This window comes from Chelmon rostratus, chromosome 15, assembly GCF_017976325.1.
Source record: "Chelmon rostratus isolate fCheRos1 chromosome 15, fCheRos1.pri, whole genome shotgun sequence".
Classification (NCBI taxonomy): Eukaryota; Metazoa; Chordata; class Actinopteri; order Chaetodontiformes; family Chaetodontidae; genus Chelmon; species Chelmon rostratus.
In genome coordinates this window covers 20917101-20940642 of record NC_055672.1, presented here as the reverse complement: position 1 = coordinate 20940642, position 23542 = coordinate 20917101, and the positions used below count along the sequence as shown (strand labels likewise).

The window sequence follows — 23542 nt, the reverse complement described above, 5'->3', positions numbered from 1 at the left end:
AAGTGATTTCAAAATCGATGACGTTTGACTTTGTGACATGTTTGATCGCAAGTGTGCCAGCTCCGCCTGACTAATTTCTGTACTGAGAGCAGCATCGAGATAACAAGGACTCTTATTAATAATAGGTGTAAATGTGTTTGGAAAAGGTGCAAATGGGGCCAAAATAATCCACTACCACTTCTCTTTGTGGTGTCTGAGTATCATTTACATCAAAATTAAACACATCAAACAAATACTCTCCAACACACCATACCATTTACATCTAGGGAAATATCTGTATCATTACTCTGATATGCAAATTATTTATGGTGATTCAGCCCATATCAGTTTATTAAATGCTGTACTTTTGGAAACCCCTGAGGTCTGGCAGTTCTTCTCCAGGAAGCGAACAGGAAGTGTTTAGATTTATGTTTCCAGCTTGGAATAATTAACACAAGCCCAGGGTTAGCATGAGCGGTGACAGCTGCAAGTCCGGACCACACGGTTTAACTGACAGGCCGTGTCTGGGAAGTGCAGGGCAGGAACAACGCAGTAATGAGTTCACAGCACAGATGGAGGCAAAATTGGTCCAAAAAAAAAAAAAAAAACCTTTCTGATTTTAACACCTTAACTGTGTGCTTCTTCTTCTTCTCGGAGAATCACAGCTCTCTCATAAGATCTGTTCCTTTCCAAGAGCCATGACTTGTCATTTTATTACACTGCTGAATCAATCCATTACATGGACAACACATAAACATGTACACATTCATTACAATAAGCTGCTTTAATTGGTATGTTTGCTTTGCAAATATTGTCTTGTCCTCTGTCATGCCTCATTTTTTTTACATTGAAGTGCCTTCAAACGCTGCTGAATTTTCGCACTCTTTATTTCCCTCCCTCACGTGTCACTCTGCTGCTTCTCTGCTTGCACGATCATTGGCTTTTAACCAATCTTAAAAGGAATGATTTGTTAACATTAATAACGCCGACTTCTTTTTCATCTTTGTAGCTGACTGAAAAAATAGTGCAATTTTTTTTTTTTTGCTATGATAAAGTTTGAGAAAACCCTCAACTGCTGCTCACCTCACCCAGCCCACGTTGTGCGTGTATTAATGTGTATGTATCTGTGCATGTGTGTGTGTGTGTGTTTGCACTGTGATCCCTTTAATCCTGATTTTCCCATGTCCTTCATACCCCAATCAAGGTTGTCATTAATGAGCATTTTCTCTCTCCTTGCCTTGCCCTGCTCTGTCTCTCTCTCTAAACCCTTCCTAATTAACTACAAGCACTGCTGCTTACTAATGATGACTGAACGTGTGTGTGCGTGTGCATGCATAGCAATATCACTGCTGAGCTATAAGTGACTGATAAGCATCTCCTAGTTTGATTAGCGATGGCTAAAAGTTGATGGCGACTCACTTCGGAGGCCTTTGGGTTCATCTAGTCATGTCTGGTCATGACGATTTTTAACTTCATCAGAATCAGACTCACTCCATCTGCCAAGTGTAATAAACGGTCATGGGTTATTCATTGATGTGCACAAATACTTAGTGATTCTAAATGCGTGCTAACACATTACACTCACAACACGCTCTGGTAGAGTGCATCCTTCCCCAAGTCATCCTTCCCCATACTGCACTTATCAGCCTACCTTCAATATGTACACTCAGCTGTCCATATAGCTCTCTGCATTCAGAGTGGCACACAGTTTAGTTGATATAGAGCAAGTGCAGTGGGTGATAAGTAGTCTATTAGTCTAGCCTAGCATGAGAAAATAATACTAAATAGAATGAGCACTGTAGAACAGTGTGCACAGTGAGAAGCACATAGCTTTTTCCTTACAATGCACACAGAAGACTGCGGGAAAAGTAGGAAAATGTTAAAAGTTTGTGTTCCTAAACGAGTGATAATTCCCAATAATTTAATTGGGTGAGAAATGCCTTTGTCTGCGTTTTCTATTATTTATTTCCAGTACGGCTGACACAGTATATGCTCAATATACTCTATTGAAACGTCCAATGTCATTAACGTCTCCATTTCTGGTTCGCTTTGTCTCCATCTGTCTCATTTTACAGGTGTTGTGTCCAGGTGGGGTCTTAACCATGGAGAGGCTGTTGCTGTGCGTGATGCTGGCAGTTGCCATGGCAGTGCGGGCACAGATCTGCCCCAAACGCTGCGTATGTCAGATCCTGTCACCCAACCTGGCAACCCTCTGTGCCAAGAAAGGTCTACTCTTTGTACCGCCGAACATTGATAGGCATACAGTGGAGCTACGGCTGGCTGACAACTTTGTCACAAGGTAACACTCACATCAGTGATACCCACCAAGGGAACTAGTGGTTTACACCACTAATACTGCAGACGCTGCTTCTGTTGTTAGTACAGCCTAACTGGCACAACACAGCCTCATTCATTTAATTACACCGCTGCTTTGACACAGTTGGGGTTGGCCTGTTGGCCATGGAGTAAGTAGATGATGCTTGCATTGATGTTCAAAAATGTTCTCCAAATCTTTACCAGCTGCCATGAAGTACAGCTGCTTTTGTTACAGCTGTCTGGAACTGTGACTTGTAAGGATTGCTTCTTGTTTCAGTGTGTTCAGTGAACTCTTGAAAGCGTTGTAAATATATCAGAATAAACATTTATTGATGCTTTTTGCCAAATAAAGTAGTCCAAAAATCTGCACCAAGAAAAGATAAACGACCCTCATTCTAACTAGAGGGTGAAAAATGAAATGTAATGTTTCTATTAAGTCATATTACCACTTCACTGACATTTAATTATATACTTGATCAACCAAATACACCAGTGCATGGAAAGTTACGTCTTGGGTGAGAATGAACAACTCTTCTTCAAAGCGGGAAACAGAGAAGCTGATGTATGACATCACAAAGCCAAAGCCTGGAGCTTCTCCGATGAAGATGAGTAAGTTTCTGAATTTTTGGACAGAGCTGCATCACCCAGGGCGCTTTTTATGGCGATACGAGCACATTATCTGCTGGTGCCAGAATGAAATGAAACTCATTTAGGTGTTAAAAAAAAAAAAAAGCTCTGTCTTCGAGGTCCCAGAATAAGTCAAAGTCTGTTCGTCGTCAATGGAGCAGCTCAAGGCTGTCTACTGATGGCAGTGCAGTTTAGAGCCTTGGTTCTCCGGTTTGTAGCCTGTGGAGAGAGTCGTTCACGCTCACAAATATTGAATGAGCTGCACGGTATAAAAGGAATACCATATGTGAATTCTGTTTTTTTATCAATTTTTCTTTTAAATATTGATAGAGTTTTCCCATAAAAGATGTCTTTCAATACTACTGAAATACTGACAAATACGCAACATCACCTTTTAAAGGAATGCTCTGACATTTAGAAATTCATTTTATCAGCAGATTGACTCTGACAGCTTCACTTAAAGCTCTGTCTTGCTGGAATTGAGTTGCTACTCAAAACGCAGATCTAGTGCTGGAAGATGTATTATTGATGACATACTGTCTGTCTCTTGTCTAATTTAACTCATCTGCGTCCTCAGTGTGAAGAGGAAAGATTTTGCAAACATGACACGGCTGGTGGACCTAACATTGTCCAGAAACACCATCTCCTACATCACACCTCATGCCTTCGCTGATCTAGAAAACCTCAGAGCTCTGCACCTCAACAGGTATGGATTTGCATACAGTTGTAGACTGGTATGTGTTTCTAATTTTATGGGTGTTGCATGAAAAGCTGCTGATAAATGTGAGTCGCTGTAATCAGTCTCACCGTTCTCCCTCTCTGTCTTATCTGCAGCAACCGACTGACGAGGATAGGCAACGATACATTCAGCGGGATGTCGAAGCTTCACCACCTCATTCTGAACAACAACCAGCTGATGCTGATCCACCAGGGAGCATTCAACGACCTGCTGGCACTGGAAGAATTGGACCTCAGTTACAATAACCTCGACTCTATTCCTTGGGAGGCCATCCAGGTCAGGCTCCCTTTAAACTGCAGCAGCTTTTCAAACCTGTTCGGCTGGAGGCCCCTAAAAAAAAAGTATTTTCCAAGCACAACGAAATGACCATAAAACCGTTTTGGTGATTTATTGGAGATTAGAATAAAGAGATCCCTCAGGGCTTCTTGGTTGAGAGAGGCCGTTATGTGGACTGTTCATTAAGCGTGTACACAGTTGTCATTGATCTTCTCACTGAAGAAGAATTTTTAATTTCTAAGCATGCTCAGTGCAAACACTTAGAAAATGCATGTTGGTTGCCAAAGCCCAGTAGTAAAACTCTATGTAATACAAATGTCAGGGCTTCTGTGGATCAGCATATTGAAATGCTTGGGACCCTGAAATGACGAGTAGTTCCAGTCAAGTTTGATAATAGATGCTGTATTAGCTAATGCTTCTATCATAAACGCATAATGAACTTGTTCTATGTTCAGCTTTACATTTACACAGACACTCTACCTTCAAGATCTCTATTCCCACTGTACATCAAGGACATGAGACACTGAAAGGACAGTGACAGTAACCAGGAGTCTGCAGCCTGAGTAGCCTAACCTCCACCACTCCTTTCAGATGTCTTAAAATCAGAAAACGTCCTTATGAAAGGCAAAAAGATGACAACATTCTCTGCTCTTCTCTGCCATTCCTGCAGAAAATGACCAGCCTCCACACGTTGAGTTTAGACCACAACATGTTGGACTTCATTCCAGAGGGGACGTTTTCTCTGCTGCAGAAGCTCAACCGGCTGGACGTCACCTCGAACAAACTCCAAAAGCTGCCACCGGACCCACTTTTTCAACGAGCACAGGTATTCTAAGAGCTTTAATTTTCAGTTTAAAGCCCAACCTAAGGAAAAAGACTAAAACTCTTTAACACCAATCAGACGTTTCATCTATCTTCCAATTCTTGTTTGTAGTTTAACTGAACTGTAATGAAATCAGTGAGTCAGAAGTTATGCATGAACTTTAGCTGTCTTTTCTTCAGAACTGACAACTGTTCAGACAAATGAGATATAATGAGTTTTTTTAATGACTTTTCATGTCTCCTCATATCTCAAGAAACTCCATGTTCCATGCTCAGCTTGCAGATGAGACGAATGAGATAGTGCAGCCCTTTTACCCTTAAGAATAAATATCTGCTGTTGGGACACTATATTAATGGTAGTCAATGGTGCATCTTCCATATTAGTGACAAATCAAATCACTGTAAATCTGTTTAAAGCTAATTTGAAACTATATTTTGAACTCTATTTCATGTTTCTAGCCATGGGGATTCATACAATTACTCATCCAGTTCTGGGAAGCAGCAGGCCATAGGTTAAAACATATATATTTTTCCCCTTCCCTTTGTTTATCTGTTTCACACAACCAGGTCCTGGCCACGTCAGGTGTCCTGACCTCCTCTTCTTTTGCGCTGTCATTCGGTGGGAACCCTCTCCACTGTAACTGTGAGCTGCTGTGGCTGCGGCGGCTGAACAGAGAGGACGACCTGGAGACATGCGCCTCACCACAACACCTCTCCGGCAGATACTTCTGGTCCATCCCTGAGGAGGAGTTTCTCTGTGAACCTCCGCTCATCACCAGATACTCCCATGAGATGAGGGTGCTCGAAGGGCAGAGAGTTGCACTCAGGTATCGCTTTTTAACTGAGATATATAGAAAGTAGTACGAGCACATGCAAACAGCAAAAATCATCAAAGTTTCCTCATTATCTTAGAACAGCTCTGCACTCTGCCCCACCTGACTAACACACAAACACAGAGTTACACTCTCTGTCTTAATTCCTGTAGTTGTGCAGTATGTTTACAAGCCACTGAGGAATATATGAAACGCCCTGCTGTTCAATGAAGCACAAGACAGGGCCATCGCGCTAACATTTCGAAGACGAGACTAAATCAAAACAACAACAGGTCTGCGAGATGATGATTACTTAATTTGCATATATATTGGTCACACGCTTCCAATCATGATAGATGTTATGTTTTCAAATTTGGAATTATGATGAAATTTGGAAATGGGGGGAGAGGGGCAAAGGAAATCAATGAGATACTATTACTGTCTTTCCTTTATTGTATCTTGACTTCAGCTCATAGGAGGTGTGAGTAAAGGGTTATCAGAGGGTCAGCCAGCTTAACATTTCTCTTCTTTTGCAGCACTCATTTTAAAGCATTACACTGCAAAAAGCCAGGGAAATGGTTAAGTGTTGATAATACATTTTTATCCTGTGGTTTACGCAGCTTTTTTTTTTTTTTTTTTACCAATTCAACACTGTATTACCTTTGAAATGCATGGCTTTGAGTTCCTTTCATTTGTCACTTCCACAATAGCCTAAACTTCATATAATATGGACGTCACTTTAGTTCATAATAGACGTTGTCAGCCATGTTTGGAGAATGTGTACAGTGTGACCCTGCAGCAAAGTCCACTCGATAATTACCACACTCTCTTTTGAATTCTTTTTCATAGCACTTCAGTGTAATTATAGAACATGTGAAGGGTCACAATGACCCCAATGTCACTTGTGCCCCTTATTTTTGATTGTTCAGAATTTTGCAGACTTAAAAGTACTTTATTATTGCACCGATTTCAATCCATTCATGCCCCTTGACAAAAGGTCACTGTAAGAAATCCATGACTATGAATACAGGGCAAAAATGTTCAGTTCCTCAATATTTATCTTACATGACTTAGGTTCCTTTTTGCACAATCCATGTCTTACTTGTCATAAGGCCTTAAAGTCTGACACCTCTCCTTCATGACTAAACACATAATCATTTGAGAATGAGCCACACATGAAGTTATTTGGTTTATTGTACTTGCGTATGATATAATAAATCATTTAGGCCTATAACTATTAGCTGAGATATTATATGACAGAATGCAGCATACGTTTGGGACTGTTGATCAGGTAGAACAAGATATTTAAAATGGACTTTGGGAACTTCTATTTACTATTTTCTAACATTCTATGATCCACTATTTTCAATTATAATGAAAATAATTACATTAGTTCTTATCTAAACTATTCACACAAAGCTTCATGGTAAAAAAAAAAGTACATATAACTGTACAAGAATAAGATTCTTTCTTGTCACATAAAATTGTATCTGTACCCTGTACTTGTTTCATAAACACTGTATACCTGATAATTGAAAGAAATACAGAGAAGTATAATTTATTTCTGCATCTTTTTGTTTGTTTTCTTACCTTGTACCTACTTCAAGAATTGTTTGTTACCTTAAATGTCTGTACAACAAAAATTCTCTGTAATTCAATGGCTGTACTGTACAGATATTCTAAATTTCCCTCCCATTTAAGGTAAGAGGGAAGGTTATGGGAATTCAGAAGCGACCCCCAAGCTTTGCTCTGCTTCTTTATACAGCGTCTTGTTCCTAACATGTTCCTCTCTTCTGGGTTTCTCTCTTTAAAGGTGTAAGGCAAGAGGTGACCCAGAGCCAGCCATCCACTGGATATCTCCAGAGGGCAAACTGGTATCTAACTCCTCCAGAACGCTGGTCTACACCAACGGCACTCTGGACATCCTCATCAGTACTGTGAAAGACACCGGCTCCTTCACCTGCATCTCCTCCAACCCTGCTGGCGAAGCCCATCAGACTGTAGACCTGGTTATTATAAAACTCCCTCACATCTCCAACAACACCAACAACATCCAGGAGCCCGACCCAGGATCATCAGACATTTCCACGTCTACCCGAGGTGGAGCCAATGGGAGCAACGTGACGGGTGACGTGAAAGGCGGGGTAGATAAGAAGGTGGTGACGGCTGAGGCCACATCATCAACAGCACTGATCAAGTTCAACTTCCAGAGGAATATTCCAGGCATTAGGATGTTCCAGATACAGTACAATGGGAGCCAAGATGACTCACTGGTTTACAGGTAAGAGTGACAGAATCACTGCGTCACCATGACGTTCATCTCAGTAGAGTCAGACAGTTCACACAATGGAAACACAACCATGATATGGCTAATGTGGAGGTAGAGAATTACCCAAGTCTGAGTTGTAGAGATTAGATTACTGTAGATTAGATGCATCTTTAATGATCCTGTTGAGATCCTGTCACTACGAGGGTGCCACACGGTTGCTAAGAGGGTGCTATGTTTTAAGTTTAAGTTTTAAGTTTATTTACTTTATTGATCCCAAGACTGGGAAATTATTCTCTGCTTTTAACTGCTGCTGCTGGGGAAACACACACACACATGCAACATGCACCATGCAGTGAAACACACACAGGAGCAGTGGGCTGCAATCAAGCGCCCGGGGAGCATATTGGGTGTTAAGTGCCTTGCTCAAGGTACTATGAGGTACTAAGAGGGTGCTATGGGGTGCTACAAGGGTGCTGCAGGGGTGCTGCAAGGGATCTATAAGGGCACTGCAAGGGAGCTGCAAGGATGCTGCAAGGTTGCAAATAGGTTGCTACGAAGGGTTATAAGAACACTATGAGGGTGCTTACAAGGGCATGCTTTGCTCCTGTAAAGGAAAGACAGGCTACGGATACAAAAGTACTGCATATGTATATGTACAATACAGTTAGGAAAAGAAAAAGTAAATTGACAATGGAAACACAAAAAAGCTATTAAATGATCAAATATGTGAATTACTCAAAATGAGTTATATATTAGCATACCTTCCTTGTTAAATGTTTCCTTGTCAAAAGCAGAAATCGTGGTAATGTTAAGAATATTAGCATATGTACAGACTATATGTCATTGTCTATGACACTACAGCATAGACAGATAGTTCATCAGGGCAAGACACGCGGATGGAAAGAGATGCCAGACAAACCAGGCAAAACACTGCAGTTCACCCTGCGCTGCTGACTCACCAGGACGGCCTTGACGGGGGGAGCTTTGCTAGTCCTTCTTGACTTTTGGCGTTTGCTCAGGATTACAAAGATTAGATCGATCTCACAGGGAATGATTGTTATTTGAGCTAAATATTTACTCCAGTGAAATGGGGAAGAGGGACTTAACAAACACAAAGAGCTTTCGCAGGGAAATCTGCCAGTATTATCTGCCTTTCACATCACCACTAATCCCCATACATACTTCACCAGTACGCGTCATCATCAAGAGCTGGCAGAGCGTTGAGACTGACCGCCTGGGCCATGATGATGATGATGATGAAGCTCTAGGTTGTTTTTAATTTCATCTCTGGAGACAGATTTTTTTACTATGAGCTATAGGTTTGTGGTCCTTGATGACAAACCTCTGTGTGATGACACCAATGCATAATTAGCAAACAGCGATCATAGAAGAATCTGTCGGTATTATCAGACTCGCATGTTCTTCATAATCTCTGTACATAATTCATCAGCACTTAACCCCATTCAGAGAATGCATCATTGAAAGATGGCGCCGATGGGATTTAAAGCTGTCTGTCTTCCAACGATGCCGTCATGGCTCTTCACATCAAGATTGATGCGTCTCCTCTTGATCTCTCTTTCTCTGCTGCCCCTTCTTTCATTCACAAAAGCACACCAAAGCCTTGCGTATTTGTCGGACTGTCATCCTACAAAAGGCTGCGTTTATACTTTTAGCCTGAGACTTTAAAATACTTGGAAAGTATTAGGTTGGACAGGATGATGGCCACAAAAACAAACAGCTTCCTGTGGGGGCACGGAGGACGGGTGATTAGACAGCCTTTCACCACCCACCTCCACCCTTCCTCGCACTGTCACGTCACTCAAAGTCTTTCTTTCTTCCTGTCTTTTCATCCTCCCTTCTCCTCTGACTCTCCCTGCCTCTTTTTGTCCAATATGAAGCGCTGAAGTCATTTGTGTTTCTCCGTGTTATTTTGCAGCTCTCCTGTCTTTAAATAGCAGATTGATTACCATTCAAGACCTCTGCCAGCACAAAGCAGCAACCCATTGATTCTTTTTTTTTCATTACCCTTAACACAGAGAAGAAAGAGAGGAGGGACGGAGTGGAAGAAAGACAAGACAAAAGAGGGAGAAAGGGAAAAAATGAGTGGAAAACCTGGCGAAAAACAAAGGGGAGAGAGTAGGAGGGGAAGAGAATGACAGACAAGGGAAGACTGGTCCTATTGTTAACAACAGGGCACTTACATTTCAGGTTCAATGAGAGCTTATTGATTTGCTGCACATTGACATTTCTGCTCCCCACCTGCTCAACATAATGCTCTTGAGTGTGTCTGACTGCTGTATGTTTCCTTCACACTGTGAATCCCGCTCTCTTTGCTTAAAAAGATGCACAAGTGAGTGATCATTTAAAGCTTTTACAGGCATATCCTGCCGGTTTGTTAACCTCCTGGACATGCAATACGCTGCACATCTGAAATGTAATAGTTGTACTTGATTCTGTATTGATCCCTCCAGGGAAACCCCACCCCCCACTCACTCCACAGGGTGGTCAGGGTCAGCTGCAGAACCGCACTCCTGGAGACAGGGATTCAGTTTCTTGTTCAAGGACACTTGAGAAAGGCAGATGTTTACTGATCCAGTGCTGGTGTTTTAACACCAGCCCCCCTGCTTAAGTATTATGTTTCGATTCCGCAGGCAGGCCAACCGCCCAGTCGTTCACAAGAGTAAACCCCCTCATGACAGCAAATGTAAATAATCAGTTTATAAATTAGTGTTTCGCTTGTGGTAATTATGAAGAAGAGGAAGAAGACAAAGTCTTGAAAAAGACAAATGTTCTGATCACAAGAGCCACAATTTTTAACTTACAGAATAAACAGTGTCACCTCATCTCACCTTTCTACGATTAATGTGGACCTGTTATATTTCCATTTAAGGAATAACTCATACAGTGAGTCTAGGCTAACGTTAGCTCAAGTAACTGCAGTGCAGGACTGTAAACTATAACGCTAACTTATTGCAAGCTTAATTAGGTGTCATCAGTCTTATATCAAACTGAAATAAGTGACTCACCAGGTGTCGTATCATAGCTGGCCAACTATGCAGCTGGTATCGATAAATACAATCACAACTTAACTGTCATGATTAACTTTGATTATAGGGTGAATGAATGAAGGAAATTTCTGTTATTGTGTCATGCATATAACTACTGTGCTTGCATGGGCCTACAAGAAACCATAAATTCATACAAACCAGGACAAGAGTATGTGTCAGACTAAACACTAATTTGATAATACACCTTGCCTTCTTTTCAAGGCTTTTGGGAGAAAATGAACAAATGTAAACACATCAGAAATAAACAGCAGTTCCAGTTATTGCTCATCTTTGCACCAGAGTATTTCATGGTTTTGAGGAGTCATTTCATGGAGCATTAACTCTCCTAAAGCTGCAGTAGGCAACAATTAAACAAAAACAAAGCAAAACCTTCCTCCTCTCTCTCCGCTGCCTCGCATCACTCCGCTAAGCCCCTCCCATCAAACCCCAAGTTCAATCGGCAGCAGAAAGAGTCAGTTGCCCTGCGAAGCCTCATGCCTCATAGGACCTGCTCTCCATGGCGTGAGCGCCCCTCCAGCACTTCCCCTCAGGGCAGACCACCCCAGGCTTCAGAGGCAGCTGCGACAACGTCTATCAGAGGGATGAGAGGCAGAATGTCTGCAGCATTTTCCACCATTGAACCAGGCTTCCACTTTCTCTTTCTCCAGCGATGGCAATTTTATTTTTGATGGACAACGCATCCAGCTGCACAGACAGAGGAACGGTGTAGAGAACCTGGTGAATTTTCAAAATAAAACACCCTGTGCAGATCATACATCAATAATAAAAGCTATTAAAACAGACAAAAAAAGAAACCATTTAACTACGAAGCCATGACAGAAGTACAAAAAATCAGAGGAAAATGACCAAATAAACACGATCTGAGCAAGTCAACAAAGCTTCTGGAACGGGACCAGATCATATCTTAAATGTGAGCTAAATTCAAGTCTCTATTAAGAACTAGCCACGTTTATGTAGAAGCTGCCTTTTATCTGACTGAGTGATTTGAACCCTGGCAGGACCTCAACAACGTTCATGTAGAATCAAGATGAATATGGTCTATACAAATGTTATTTAAAACTATGGCATGTTGTACTATGATCTGGTCTATGGTCTAATTTATATGCCATGTCGGTATACGTAATTCAAATCACAATCGCAATTAGAGAATTTCCTTAAGTCGTTTAGCCTTAGCCCAAAGTCCTTAGACTAAGTTAGAGGTTCATCATTAATAATATCTCGAAATTTGAAATTGGTAATTGGAAATTTGATAAGAGTTGTAAATATGTAGCTGTATTACATGTTTTTCTTCTTTTGCTCGTGCCACTCAGCTATTGTAAAGCATTGACTGTCTATTCTTCCTCCTCTCTGTCCTTCTTAAATGCAAACTGTAAGGAACTCAATTGAGTCATCCACACAGCCATTATCTCAGCCTCAGCTGTTAACACCTGATATCAGGGTCAGGTCAAGGGAAGGCTGATGTCGATGAAATTATGGGCTGACCTTTTACACATGGCATCACGGCAGAGGCGGCATATGCGGTCTTTGGCCTTTACACCTCGCTGGTTTTATTGAAGAATTCACAGCCATGTCAATGATGGCAGTAAAACTCACTGCCAGCATCGACAACGCCAACCATAAAACGGCCACAAAGTAGATTGGGCTCTTTTTCAGATGCAAAGCGAATTATTGCCCTTATTTAAGAGTTTGGATGAATGCAAGCCATTCTGTGATTAGACAGAACGACTCCACAAATTATAGGCTGAATAGATGTATTGTTTAGTGGATGAATAGCTTAAACAATGATGATCGTAAAAAGGCTGTTAGAGATATGCGTGCCTTGATCAGAGAAAGAAATTAGTTATAAAGGTAAAGGATAAACGTGGTTCTGTGTAGCAGAACTTATTAGAACTTATTTCTCATTTCCTTCTGTTTCAAGCCCTTATATTCATCGCCCTCCTTGTACCTCTGAACAACCAAAAGTGTGGAGATCTTGGGGAGCAGCTGTCGTAAGGAATGAGAAAGCTGGCAGTCGAGCTGGAGCTAAACCAAACTGAGCTTTTAAACAAATCAATAAAATACAGAGATTCTGTGTGCCATACGTGTATCCATAAGCACAGTCCCCATGGAAATGGTTCATTTAAACCTTAGGCAGAATATAGTTCATCTGCTACATGCCTGCAGGTGTCAGGGCTTTCAGAATATCTGCCAAATCTGAAGTTGTTCTGTCTTTAATAGGACACAAAGTTGACTTTGACATTCACAAAGTTATTGAACGCGCTCAAAACCGCCGTTCTCCCTCTATCTCTGTCCTCTTCTGCTCTGCCCGCTTTGTTTATTCGGTCTTCTATGTTCTTTCAGCGGTTGTTTTCCACTCCAGCAGATCCATCGAGCTACAGGGGCTGGTTGCCATTTGCCCAAAAAACCACACATCAAGTAAATTGTGTGGCAAGTTTTTTTTCTTTTTATGATGCTGCACAACAGGGGGTGGGGGATGAATCCAGGCTTTTAAAAGGCATACTCTCCCCTTCTCTCTCCCACTCTGTCTCTCACTGGCAGGGGGGAGTTTATCCTCGCCAGTGGTCCCTGCGGCCCAGGTATAACACCTTGCTCAGCCGTGCTTAAGGCGTGAAAAAACATCCGCCTTTATCCCGCCATTCTGATTTTATAGCACCATAAACATATCGTGGGCCCAACCTAACTGTGTTATTGTTGTAAGCAGTTTATGGGGCTTTAAATGCAGACAAGTAGAGGGAGCTGCCACGGCAGAAAGGTAAAAAAGTAAAGGAAACAAGGAAGGAGACAAGCAGAACATGAGGAAGATTTCTGTGACTATTCAATCGGATGAGGAAATGGAAAGGAGGGGAGGAAGGAAGAATGAAAAGATGAAAAAAGGAAGAGGCAACAAGAAAATAACAACAAGGAAAGAATGTATAGCAGAAACACGTAGCAAGAAAGGAAGACATGAAGGGAATAATACAAGTAGCAGGACCTATGCGGAAGAGACCAATAAAGAAGAGATGGGAGGATAAATAGAGTCAATAGTCAACAGTTAAAAAAAAGATGTGAAGGGAGGGTGGGAAGAATAGAGAAGGAAAGAAGAATGATCAAAAGGAAGAGAGACAAGAAGGAATGTTTTTAGGAAGGAAAGACCAGAGGAAAGATGGCCAATGGCAGGGAAAGACAGCGAGAGGGAAAAAATAAGAGGGGGAATGATGAAGAAAAAGGAACGATGGAAGAACGGTAGGAGGAAAGAAACAGAAAGAAATTAGAAAATTAGAGGCAATTAAGGACAAAAGGTTTAAAGCCAAGTAAGAATGGGTGAGGGAAGAAACGAGAGCGTGGAGGGAGGAAGTGAGCCGACCACAGCGTTAAAGAGAAATGTAGATGACTCAGCTACTCTGGAGGAACGGAGCTGAGCTGGCCAGATGGAGGTCTACACCCAGCTCCAGACAGCGCTGAAACGTCTTCCCAGCATCTGGGGCAGCTTTCGTTGCGCGGCACTCTGTCATCTACTCTGCTGTGCTCGTTTGCACTGAGCTCAGCAGTAATGAGATCCTGCTAAAGCGTGAAGGCTGTCCTTTGGCTTTGGAATGAGGAATCGCAGAAGTGAAAACTGCGGTTTTTATCAAGAGAAGATCATAGATTAGACATCTGACATATAATCACTGACCATACTTATCATTAAATATACAATCAGCCTTAAGGTTTTGACTTCACTATATGACCAAATGTCTTTTGACTGCAGATTTTCATTGCTAAAGCTCCCTAAGAGGAATCAGATATTCATTAAACTCATTTCAAAATTATCATTTGTTTCATCGGATCTTTTACCCATGCTTTCACTCTCTGGAAGGCGTAATTCGTTAGATCATAATTTCCTAAAAACCCCCAAAAAGCAGCTGCGCCCTGGCTCACATTGAAAGATGCTAATATTAACTGATAAGGGAAAAGAAATAGCACTGGTGTTTGAAGTCCTTGCCATCGTTCGCCGATAAGAGAGGAGTTCTTAAGGGGAGTATTTCCACTCAAAGAAGTTTCATATTATTTTCCCTCTCAGTTATATCAGTGTTTGACAATGATTATGAGGAAGGAAAATCAAAGAGTGGGGATAATTATGCTTTAGATAATGCTCGTACACTTACACTGATCTGGAGGTGGCAATGGGTGTTTTGGGGAACTGTAACATTATGAGGGCAATTAAAATAGTGATTTCTTACAGTGTTCATTGGTGGGCAAAATATTACTGAATTAACGTAATTTCATGAACTGTTCCACTTCATTAATAAACATTTAGAATGTATTGCTAGATGGCTCATATTTACTTTTCCAGCGACTGCTCTCCGTGAGTCTTACTTCGAGCGAGGGTTAATGAATAAAAATGGCAGGGGAGGTATTAGCAAAGCCCACCTGGCCCGGGCTCAAAATCCCTGCACCACCTCTGACTACAAGCTGCGTGGCTGCTTGTTAACCATTTGCTCCAGCATCAGGGGCATTATGCATGGCAAAACACAGATAAGACGCTAGCTTCTGCAATGTTTTCTGCCTGAGAGACTCAGACCTATTAGCATGGCATTGTGCCATCTGCTGTGTAAGCCACATTAGCTTTGAGGTCAACAGTAATGGAGCAAGAGTTGAACTACCATTAATCCTCTTCTGTTTGTGCTTAGAAACTAGTTATTCTTGACTGGTTTGATTGTGCTCATGTGCCTTACAGTGTGGTGTGCTGCCATGTGAGATTGTCTGCTTAATTGTTGAGAAAATTGACATGAAACAAACATGCTGACAATGAAAGAAAAGAATCATGAAAATGTCATGTCACGATTTAGCGGTTGGATTGTACAATAGCATAAAAAAGCATGTGAGAATATAAGGATAACACATGTTTAAAAAGTGCAGTGTAAAGTAAAAGTTATTTAAAAAAACCTCTTACTGCTTTTGCATGCTATTTTGTTGGCTTATCTGACAAAGTTTTCCACGTTTTAGGCTATTTAATTTAGACTAGCTTGCATTGTGGTAGCATGGGAGGCTTTAGCCACAAGCGCTGAATACCATTTTCTGAAATAATTGGACAACCTACTTTTAGATATCTGTGACCCACATTTTGGTCCCATCCCTGTTTGGGGAACACTGCCGAGCAATTTTACAATGTTTTTCTGTTCAAACACTTCTAATGTGAGTGGGTAATATACCACAGGAGCCCACTGATATTTGCACAATTGTGCTTTCCTCTTTTGCTTCTTTCTTTTTGATATTTCCAGGACAAGTGAAATTTGTTGGAAAAACAGCCTCACCACAGTGTCTGTTTAGTAGCTGTTCTGTTGCTTTCAGTCATACCACATGAGTTAGCCCAGCAGTCGTATAAATATATTCAGATTTCTTTTTTTTCTAAGAATGTTAAGGATTTTTCATCCATGTTACCTTAAAAGCACAAGTCCAAAGCTCATTCTTGATCTTGGAAACTGCAGTTGACCATTTAATAGCCATGCCGGAGCTTTCGACCACATCAGCTGATCTTCATCTGCAGATGAATTTTGCCTCATTATGATTGAAATTTACTCCCAAAAATAATATAATGGAGGAATGTTCTAATGAAATACACATTTCCTACTTATTAATCACTTCTTACTCTTTTCTAGTTTTTGTTGAAGTTGCAACATGTCAGTAAACCAGCAATGTGAAATGGGCAACACAGTAATTTGCGGTGCTGTAACTTCACTCTTAAAGAAATAGTTTGACATTTTGGGAAGTACACTTGTTATGAAGAGATGCTTCCACCAGCAGTCAGTTCATCTTAACCTTGACTAAACCACCAAAGCTCCAGAGACTGCAGGAAGTTACTGTGCCAGGACATAACCACCAATAAAACGTGTTTTAAAGTTTGTTTTATACATTAAACAAATGAGTTATAATGTACAGTAGAGTGCATAGCTGTTTCCCCTTGTTTCTAGTCCTTATGCTAAGCTAAGATGACGAGCTGCTGGCGGTAGCTTCATATTTACTGTACAGACATGAGAGGTATTCATCTAACACTGTGCAAGCAAGCAAATGCATTTTTTTCCCAACAAAAGGCGAACTGTTCCATCGAGTCAGTCTAAACACAGCAGACCTGTGAAACTAAATCTCGGATATGACACGCAGACGTTCACAAGTGATACCAGTTGTAATATTTTACACAATACATGAAAATTAATTCCAGAACAACAGCGTTTTTTTTTTTTTTTTCAAAACTGGACAACCTCCACTCCCCTCATGAAATGCAAAAACAATATTCCCCTGCAGCAACATGAAACTACTAATGAGCTCGCCCAGAGCAGTGAATATGATTTAAAAACACAGGAAGTTGTTGTCACACATGGTCTGACTGGGCTCTGCTGCTACGGGGGACTGCAGCTAAGTTATTAGAAACCCTGGCCTCTTATCGCACTGCTCCAGCTCGACCTGGAAGCCCTGGTCTTGTGTGTTGAATCAGTGCCATGAATAACTTTTTTTTTTTCCTCTGGAATAATGCGTGTTTGTGGCCTGCAGGCTTTGTCCAATATTTAATCATTGAAATGGCCTGAAATAGAACAATCTGGTATCATAGTTCACTGTTCTGTTCATGGAGGCAATCATTTGTCTTGAGTCAGAAAGATGAGAGCCACTAATGGAGATCGCATTGTCCTCATGGCTTTGTCCCGGCTGGAGCGAGGAAAGCTTGAGTTGATTAACACGCACGCAAACACACGTGCGCTCACATCCGTGCACACGACGAAGGGGCTCGGCGGCATGCGATGAACGTTGGCAGCGAGCCAGACTCAGTGACAGCCGCTGGGAAGAGGAGGCTGCCATGGGAGGAGAAGATTACTGTAATGGAACTCACACACATGCATGTATCCTGCAAGCACATGCATGTACTGCAGACGTACATACGTGCAGATGTAAGTGCACAAATGCATACTCATAGAGGAGCATGCACGCAGACACTTCCCCGTGTATGATGAAAGTGTAATGAAACCCAGAAACACACATTCACACACACACACACACACACAGGCGCCCTGGGCTGAGGGCTTGGCAGAGCAGAGTAGATAGATTAGTGTAATAGTCTCGGCCAAGGCAATCATCTGCCCACTGTAGGGCTTCAAATACTGGCAGCAAGATCCAGCTCAGACACAAAGAAATTAGCCACAATGAATGAGTCAGTTTGGATGAGTTCACAATGCTAACGGCTCACACAGTCAAGAAATAATGGTATGCAAGACAAAAAGAAAATCCGCTCATTTGCATGATGCATTTTGTGAGCTCAGCATGTAACGCAACACGGTCCAAATACAAACGCATTACCAATATCTCGATTGTTCCCTGTGTCTATGAATTATAAATGACGACAGCTTGGCTTACACGTCGACGACGTGAACTCGCGGTTGCAACGTGAGTTTCATCGGCCGGAGCGTCCGGCTGGATGGGTTTTGTTTAGAAACGTTCTAATGTGGGCCACGTCCAGGAGGAGTCATGTAGCTGATGGTTTCTTGGAGGCAGATGATTCTGAGGTGGAGAAAAGAGAGGATGTCATTTATTCATGTGCGTGCATGGCTAAGGTGAAAACAGCCCCCGAAGCAAGATACATAATTACTGCTCGTTCATAGATTCTCAACCAAAACACATGCAGTGTTGCAACATTTGGACTTTAACTTACCTCGTTACTGTTTCATCGTCTGCCGTCATTGTAAACAAAATATTCTAATGGATACCGCACAGAGCTACAAGACACTGATGAAGATAGACATTTTCTTTCCCTGATGTGAGGAGGAGGAGTTTCCAAGCATACGTATATTATTCCAAATATATCTAAGGCATTAAGAGATGTGTTATTTTATTCAGCATAAAACCAAAAGCAGTACTGAAATGTTTACCATGATATTCCTTTAATTATTCACAGCAGAGCACATTTGACAGGCTCCCGTCTTTAATGTGAGACTAACTTATCAGTTTATTGATGCACGTTTAGCAGCTGAGGCCTCGCTCCTATACTGTCCAAATCGCTGAAGAACCAGAAGGTGCAGGCATCCAGGGTTAACAATGCAAAACCCCACTGAATATTCATTAACTTTTTACTCTCTCTCTGTTATGCACACATATATGAAAGCACATCCCGGAGACATCCAGTGTTAATGAGCTGGTAAACAGTGTTCAGTGTTTGAGAGCATGGCAGTGTTTAAGCCTGCAAGAAAAAGATGAACCCAGAATGAGCGGGCCACGCAGAGTTAGAAAGCAAACATATTTACACAAAGATATTAATGCTTTGCCGGTTAATGTGACACGCAGCCAGTCACGCATTCACACACACCAATGAAGCCCAAGGCCACAGCAATGATAGGGAAGGTAAGCTCCGCCTGTGTGTGCGTGTATACATATATCGCTGCTTGTATCTGAGCTTGCAGGTGCCAGGGACACTCGTTCCTATCGTTAACCTGCACACTTCAATGTCACTTTATGTGTCCCAACACTGAAATGATGGTATTGCATGTGTGTGTGTGTGTGTGTGTGTGTGTGTGTGGGACCAAGGTTCACCACCATAGTGATGAAAACATCAAGAGAAGCAAAGGGAAGAACACTCACGGTCAGCTGGCGTTCAGATGGTCTCATTAGTATTCATGGGGTCATATAGATGCATAGATGCTCACACGCACACACACACACACACACACTCCTACAGCCTTGTACTGTTGCTCCACTGAGGGCTCACTAATGACCCAGCGCTACATTCAGTCTCCAGCTCTTAATACTAACCATTAAACCTTAACATGTCTCCTAACCTTCACTTAACTCCAGCTCTAAACCAGATGCTTAACCTGGCCAAACCAGCCCTTTGCTCCACTCAGCGCACACGAGGCCGCGAGCCACGAACTAGCCGTCCTCTTTGGTTTTAATGAGGAATTTCATTTGCATTTTAATGAGGATATCCAGGAAAGCTGACAAGCCCTTTAAGGGAAACTGAAGGACAAATGTGCAAATTCTCAAGTCAATGTGACAAACGTCCAGTGAAAAATACCCAACTTCAACTCAGAGTGGCAAAGTAGCTTTGCGTTTGTCGAAAAGAATATCCCGATTGATTCACTGTGAGCTTAAAAGTGTTTCTCTCTTATGCTTTAAACCGGGAGACAAAAGTTTTTGTTGTGAAGTACACCTGCGCCCGGGCGGAAGTTTGTTGCCAGTTTTCACCGTGAGGAATGGCAACTGCCAGAATCACCCCTGCAACAATAAATCATTTGATAGGTCTCCTGTCCTGCTGATGACTTTTGGGTTTTTGTTTTGGTGGATTCAGCAGCCAGCTACACACACAAAGTGAAGCTAATTTAATTTTCCCTTCTTATAGCAATAAATTGTCTTTTCTTTCCCCTGGAGGATGGTGTTATAGGTCTGCAGAAACAAAGCAGAGGATATTGTGTAAAGCTGTAATCACTGTTTTTACATTAACAGTGGCTACTTGTTTGTGACAGGTGTCGCTCGTAGTGCAGCGGTCATTGTTTTAGTCGTACGACCGGCAGCTTTCAGTTCACTGTCACTGCAGCATGGAGCTGTTTTCAGTCTAAAAACCTGCTGCACTCTACCCACCCAGCACCAAACAGCAGACAGACACCGTTAGCAGCTAGGTGGTGAACATAGTGGCACATTTAGCGCCAGATAATTTGCTCAGGAGCAATCCCTGTGTTGTTCCTGCTCAAAGTGCGTCTGCTCTGTCGACGCTGTCAGAGATTAAACATTTGTATTTCGTGCCTTTCTGACCCTCTCTTTTCCCACAGAATGATCCCCCCATCAAGCAAGAACTTCCTGGTCAACAACCTGGCGGCAGGGACCCAGTACGACCTCTGCGTCCTGGCCATCTACGATGATGTCATCACCTCCCTGACAGCTACACGCGTGGTCGGCTGCGTGCAGTTCACCACTGAGTCAGAGTACATGAGGTGTCATTTTATGCAGTCTCAGTTCCTCGGCGGGACCATGATCATAATCATCGGAGGGATAATAGTGGCCTCCGTGCTCGTTTTCATCATCATCCTGATGATACGGTACAAGGTGGGTCTCTGTCTGCCTCGCTTAATCTGCTCTGGCCAGAAAGGAGAGAGAATAAGAGGAGAGAGCTCTTCATTATGGTGGAAGATTAGTGTTATTCACATGGTGGCAATGTGCTGGCCTGCTCTAATACTGACTGACTGACATTTTTTACCACTGAAGATACATATAGAAAGAACATCACATCACCCGACCAAATCATTGTTTCTATACATTTTGACATGATCATCATGTCTCTTTGACTTTTTATGGAAGCCCATTTCTGCCAGCACCAAGAAAATCCTAAAAAGTTTGAATGATATTAAAAATAAATGTCTGAATTTAAGAGATATTAATTCAATTTTGATGTAGTTTAGTTTAAGGCTGTTTTTTTTTTTTTTTTTTTTCATTTACATTTTACCTTGGTTGCGCAGTGATAGCACAAGGCCGTCCAGGTACTAAAGGTGCCTGACTGGACTTGAAGTGGGGAAGTTGAAGTAATATGGTGTGCAGCTTAACCACTAGGTGACAGGGTGTTCTGTAAGTCATAATTTTGACTTTGCATACTGGTTTTGACCTAAAAGCGCACAATTTGGTCTGAATATTCAACCACTTTGACCCTACATCATTTTGACTTAACATCAGCTTTTCTTTTCTGCATTGTGGGAATGGGTTTCCATAGCTTCCAATGTGATATATCAAAAATGTCAGGTAGCTCACACTACAATACCAGATATTAGTTAACTAATTAGAAATATCTGATCAATGTTTTTATTCCAAACTATTCCAGCATGCAACTTAATGCTTTTACAGACTTTGAAAATGTAATGTAACTGTCCACTGTAGGGGACATCATGCATTAAAACGGCCGGAAATCTATATATATCAGTAAAAATCCATCTTCCATCTGTTTCCCTGCAGGTGTGTAACCCTGGTGAGGGTGGTAAAGGCGTTTCAATGTCGATGACCAACGTTCACTCACAGACCAATGGGCAGCAGTCACAGGGATGCACTGTGACTCCCAGCGCCTCCAAACACGGCTCAATCGGATTAGACGACCTCTCAGGAGGCTCAAAGAAAAGGAGCGGAGCAGGAGGAGGCGGCGGAGGAGGAGGAGGAGGGGGCAAGGATACGATGACTCAGTCGTCCGACTCTTCCCCGCCTGACTGCTCCACGGCTACATCGGGTCTCAGCCAGCCTTGGGCGGCCAGAAGCCCAACTGCTGGAGTTGAGGAACGGGAGAAAGCCGGTGAAGAGAGAGCTCAAGCTGGCGTCTCGTCACCCACCGGCACCACCGGCTCGCTCGCCAAGCCAAAGCGGAAGCCCGCTCCGACTAAGCCGGGCTCGGCTTGCTCCAACACCTCGGCCGCTCCTGAAAATCTCCCCTCCTCCTCTCCTCGCCCTCCTTCCTCCTCCTCCGCCTCCACCGCCTCCTCTGCTCTCCTCCTCTCCTCCACCCCTCTGGAGAACCTCAACACCAACCGCAACAACTCCACCTCTCTCAACCAAACCCCGCCTCCCTACGTCCCCTCCCAATTCTCCAGCCCTCTTGCCAGCCCGAGCCCCATCCCCTCCATCCGATTTAGAGAGACGCCCGTCCTGCGCAGGGCCCCGCGCGCCTCCTCCTCCGCCTCCGCCAAGTACCAGACTCTCCCTGCGGAGGATGGAGGACGGAGCAGGGCGAGGAGGAGGTACTCGCTCAGTGAAGGAGGCGGCTCAAAGACTCTCTCGTCCCATCAGGGAGGAGGAGCTTCCAGAATAGGGCGCAAAATGCGGAACAAAAGGAGCCAATCAATGAGCGGGATGCTTCTCCCGAAAGACGGGGATGGAGACTCGGACAAAGGGTGGTGCGATTCGGACTGGATCTTGGAGAGTACGGTTTGAACCGGAACAAGACAGCAACCATCAAATAAACTTTGGTTTGTTCATTATTGTTCACCTTGTGTATGAGTGTGTGCCTGCGGTTCTGTGTGTGTTTCTGTGTGTGTTTGAATTTGTTTAGAGGTGTGCGAGTGAAGGCTAACAGAGGCTAACAAACATGAAACACTGTGTGTGTTGTGTTTTTGGGTGAAAGCGTGAGCAAACTTTTTGTTTTTCAGCCTGTTTTTTTTTTTTTTAAATCATTTTCATAATGTTTCTCCACAGTTCTTTGTATTCAGTTTACAGGTTTTTTTCACTTTGACAGTTTCCTATCTGTTTTCCAGTCGGTCATTCGGCGAGTGGATAACTCGCCTTCGTGTTGTAGCGTCCTCCAGTTGTCTGGTTGGTTCACTTTATAGCACAAAAGAAAACAAGACAATGGGCTCGCCACGTCATTCCCCAGTTCACACTCACTCAAAATACCACAAAAAGGGAATTATTACAGGAAAAAAAGAGGAATAAAAACAATACAAGGACTGAAAAGCACACCATTCTTATGCTCACATGCCCACAGGAAGTGTGTGTCCATACCGTGGCAAGAGAATAGCAGTCGGTGCCTTCTTTTGCACTAACAGACCATGTGAGAGATCATAGAACCCGGATCTAGGACTCCACCACGCTCCACGAACGAGGGATTAGGACGGAGGGGACAACAGAGGAAGATTTCACACATAGCCTTTCTTACCTACTGAGGAGTACA

General features: G+C 42.7%; 1 protein-coding gene across 2 annotated transcripts in view; it reads left to right on the top strand.

Moving 5' to 3' along the window:
* The window catches only part of lrfn5a (leucine rich repeat and fibronectin type III domain containing 5a), a 104594-nt gene extending 81600 nt beyond the window's left edge, over positions 1 to 22994 (top strand). For both annotated transcript variants that reach the window (XM_041953787.1, XM_041953785.1), the window contains 8 exons: positions 2055 to 2278; positions 3500 to 3628; positions 3757 to 3937; positions 4608 to 4763; positions 5327 to 5586; positions 7385 to 7852; positions 20673 to 20946; positions 21844 to 22994. In XM_041953787.1, the coding sequence (XP_041809721.1) occupies positions 2082 to 2278; positions 3500 to 3628; positions 3757 to 3937; positions 4608 to 4763; positions 5327 to 5586; positions 7385 to 7852; positions 20673 to 20946; positions 21844 to 22806 (2628 nt within the window). In that variant the 5' untranslated portion in view covers positions 2055 to 2081 and the 3' untranslated portion in view covers positions 22807 to 22994. The remainder of the gene's footprint in view (positions 1 to 2054; positions 2279 to 3499; positions 3629 to 3756; positions 3938 to 4607; positions 4764 to 5326; positions 5587 to 7384; positions 7853 to 20672; positions 20947 to 21843) is intronic.
* Positions 22995 to 23542: the final 548 nt, after the last annotated feature.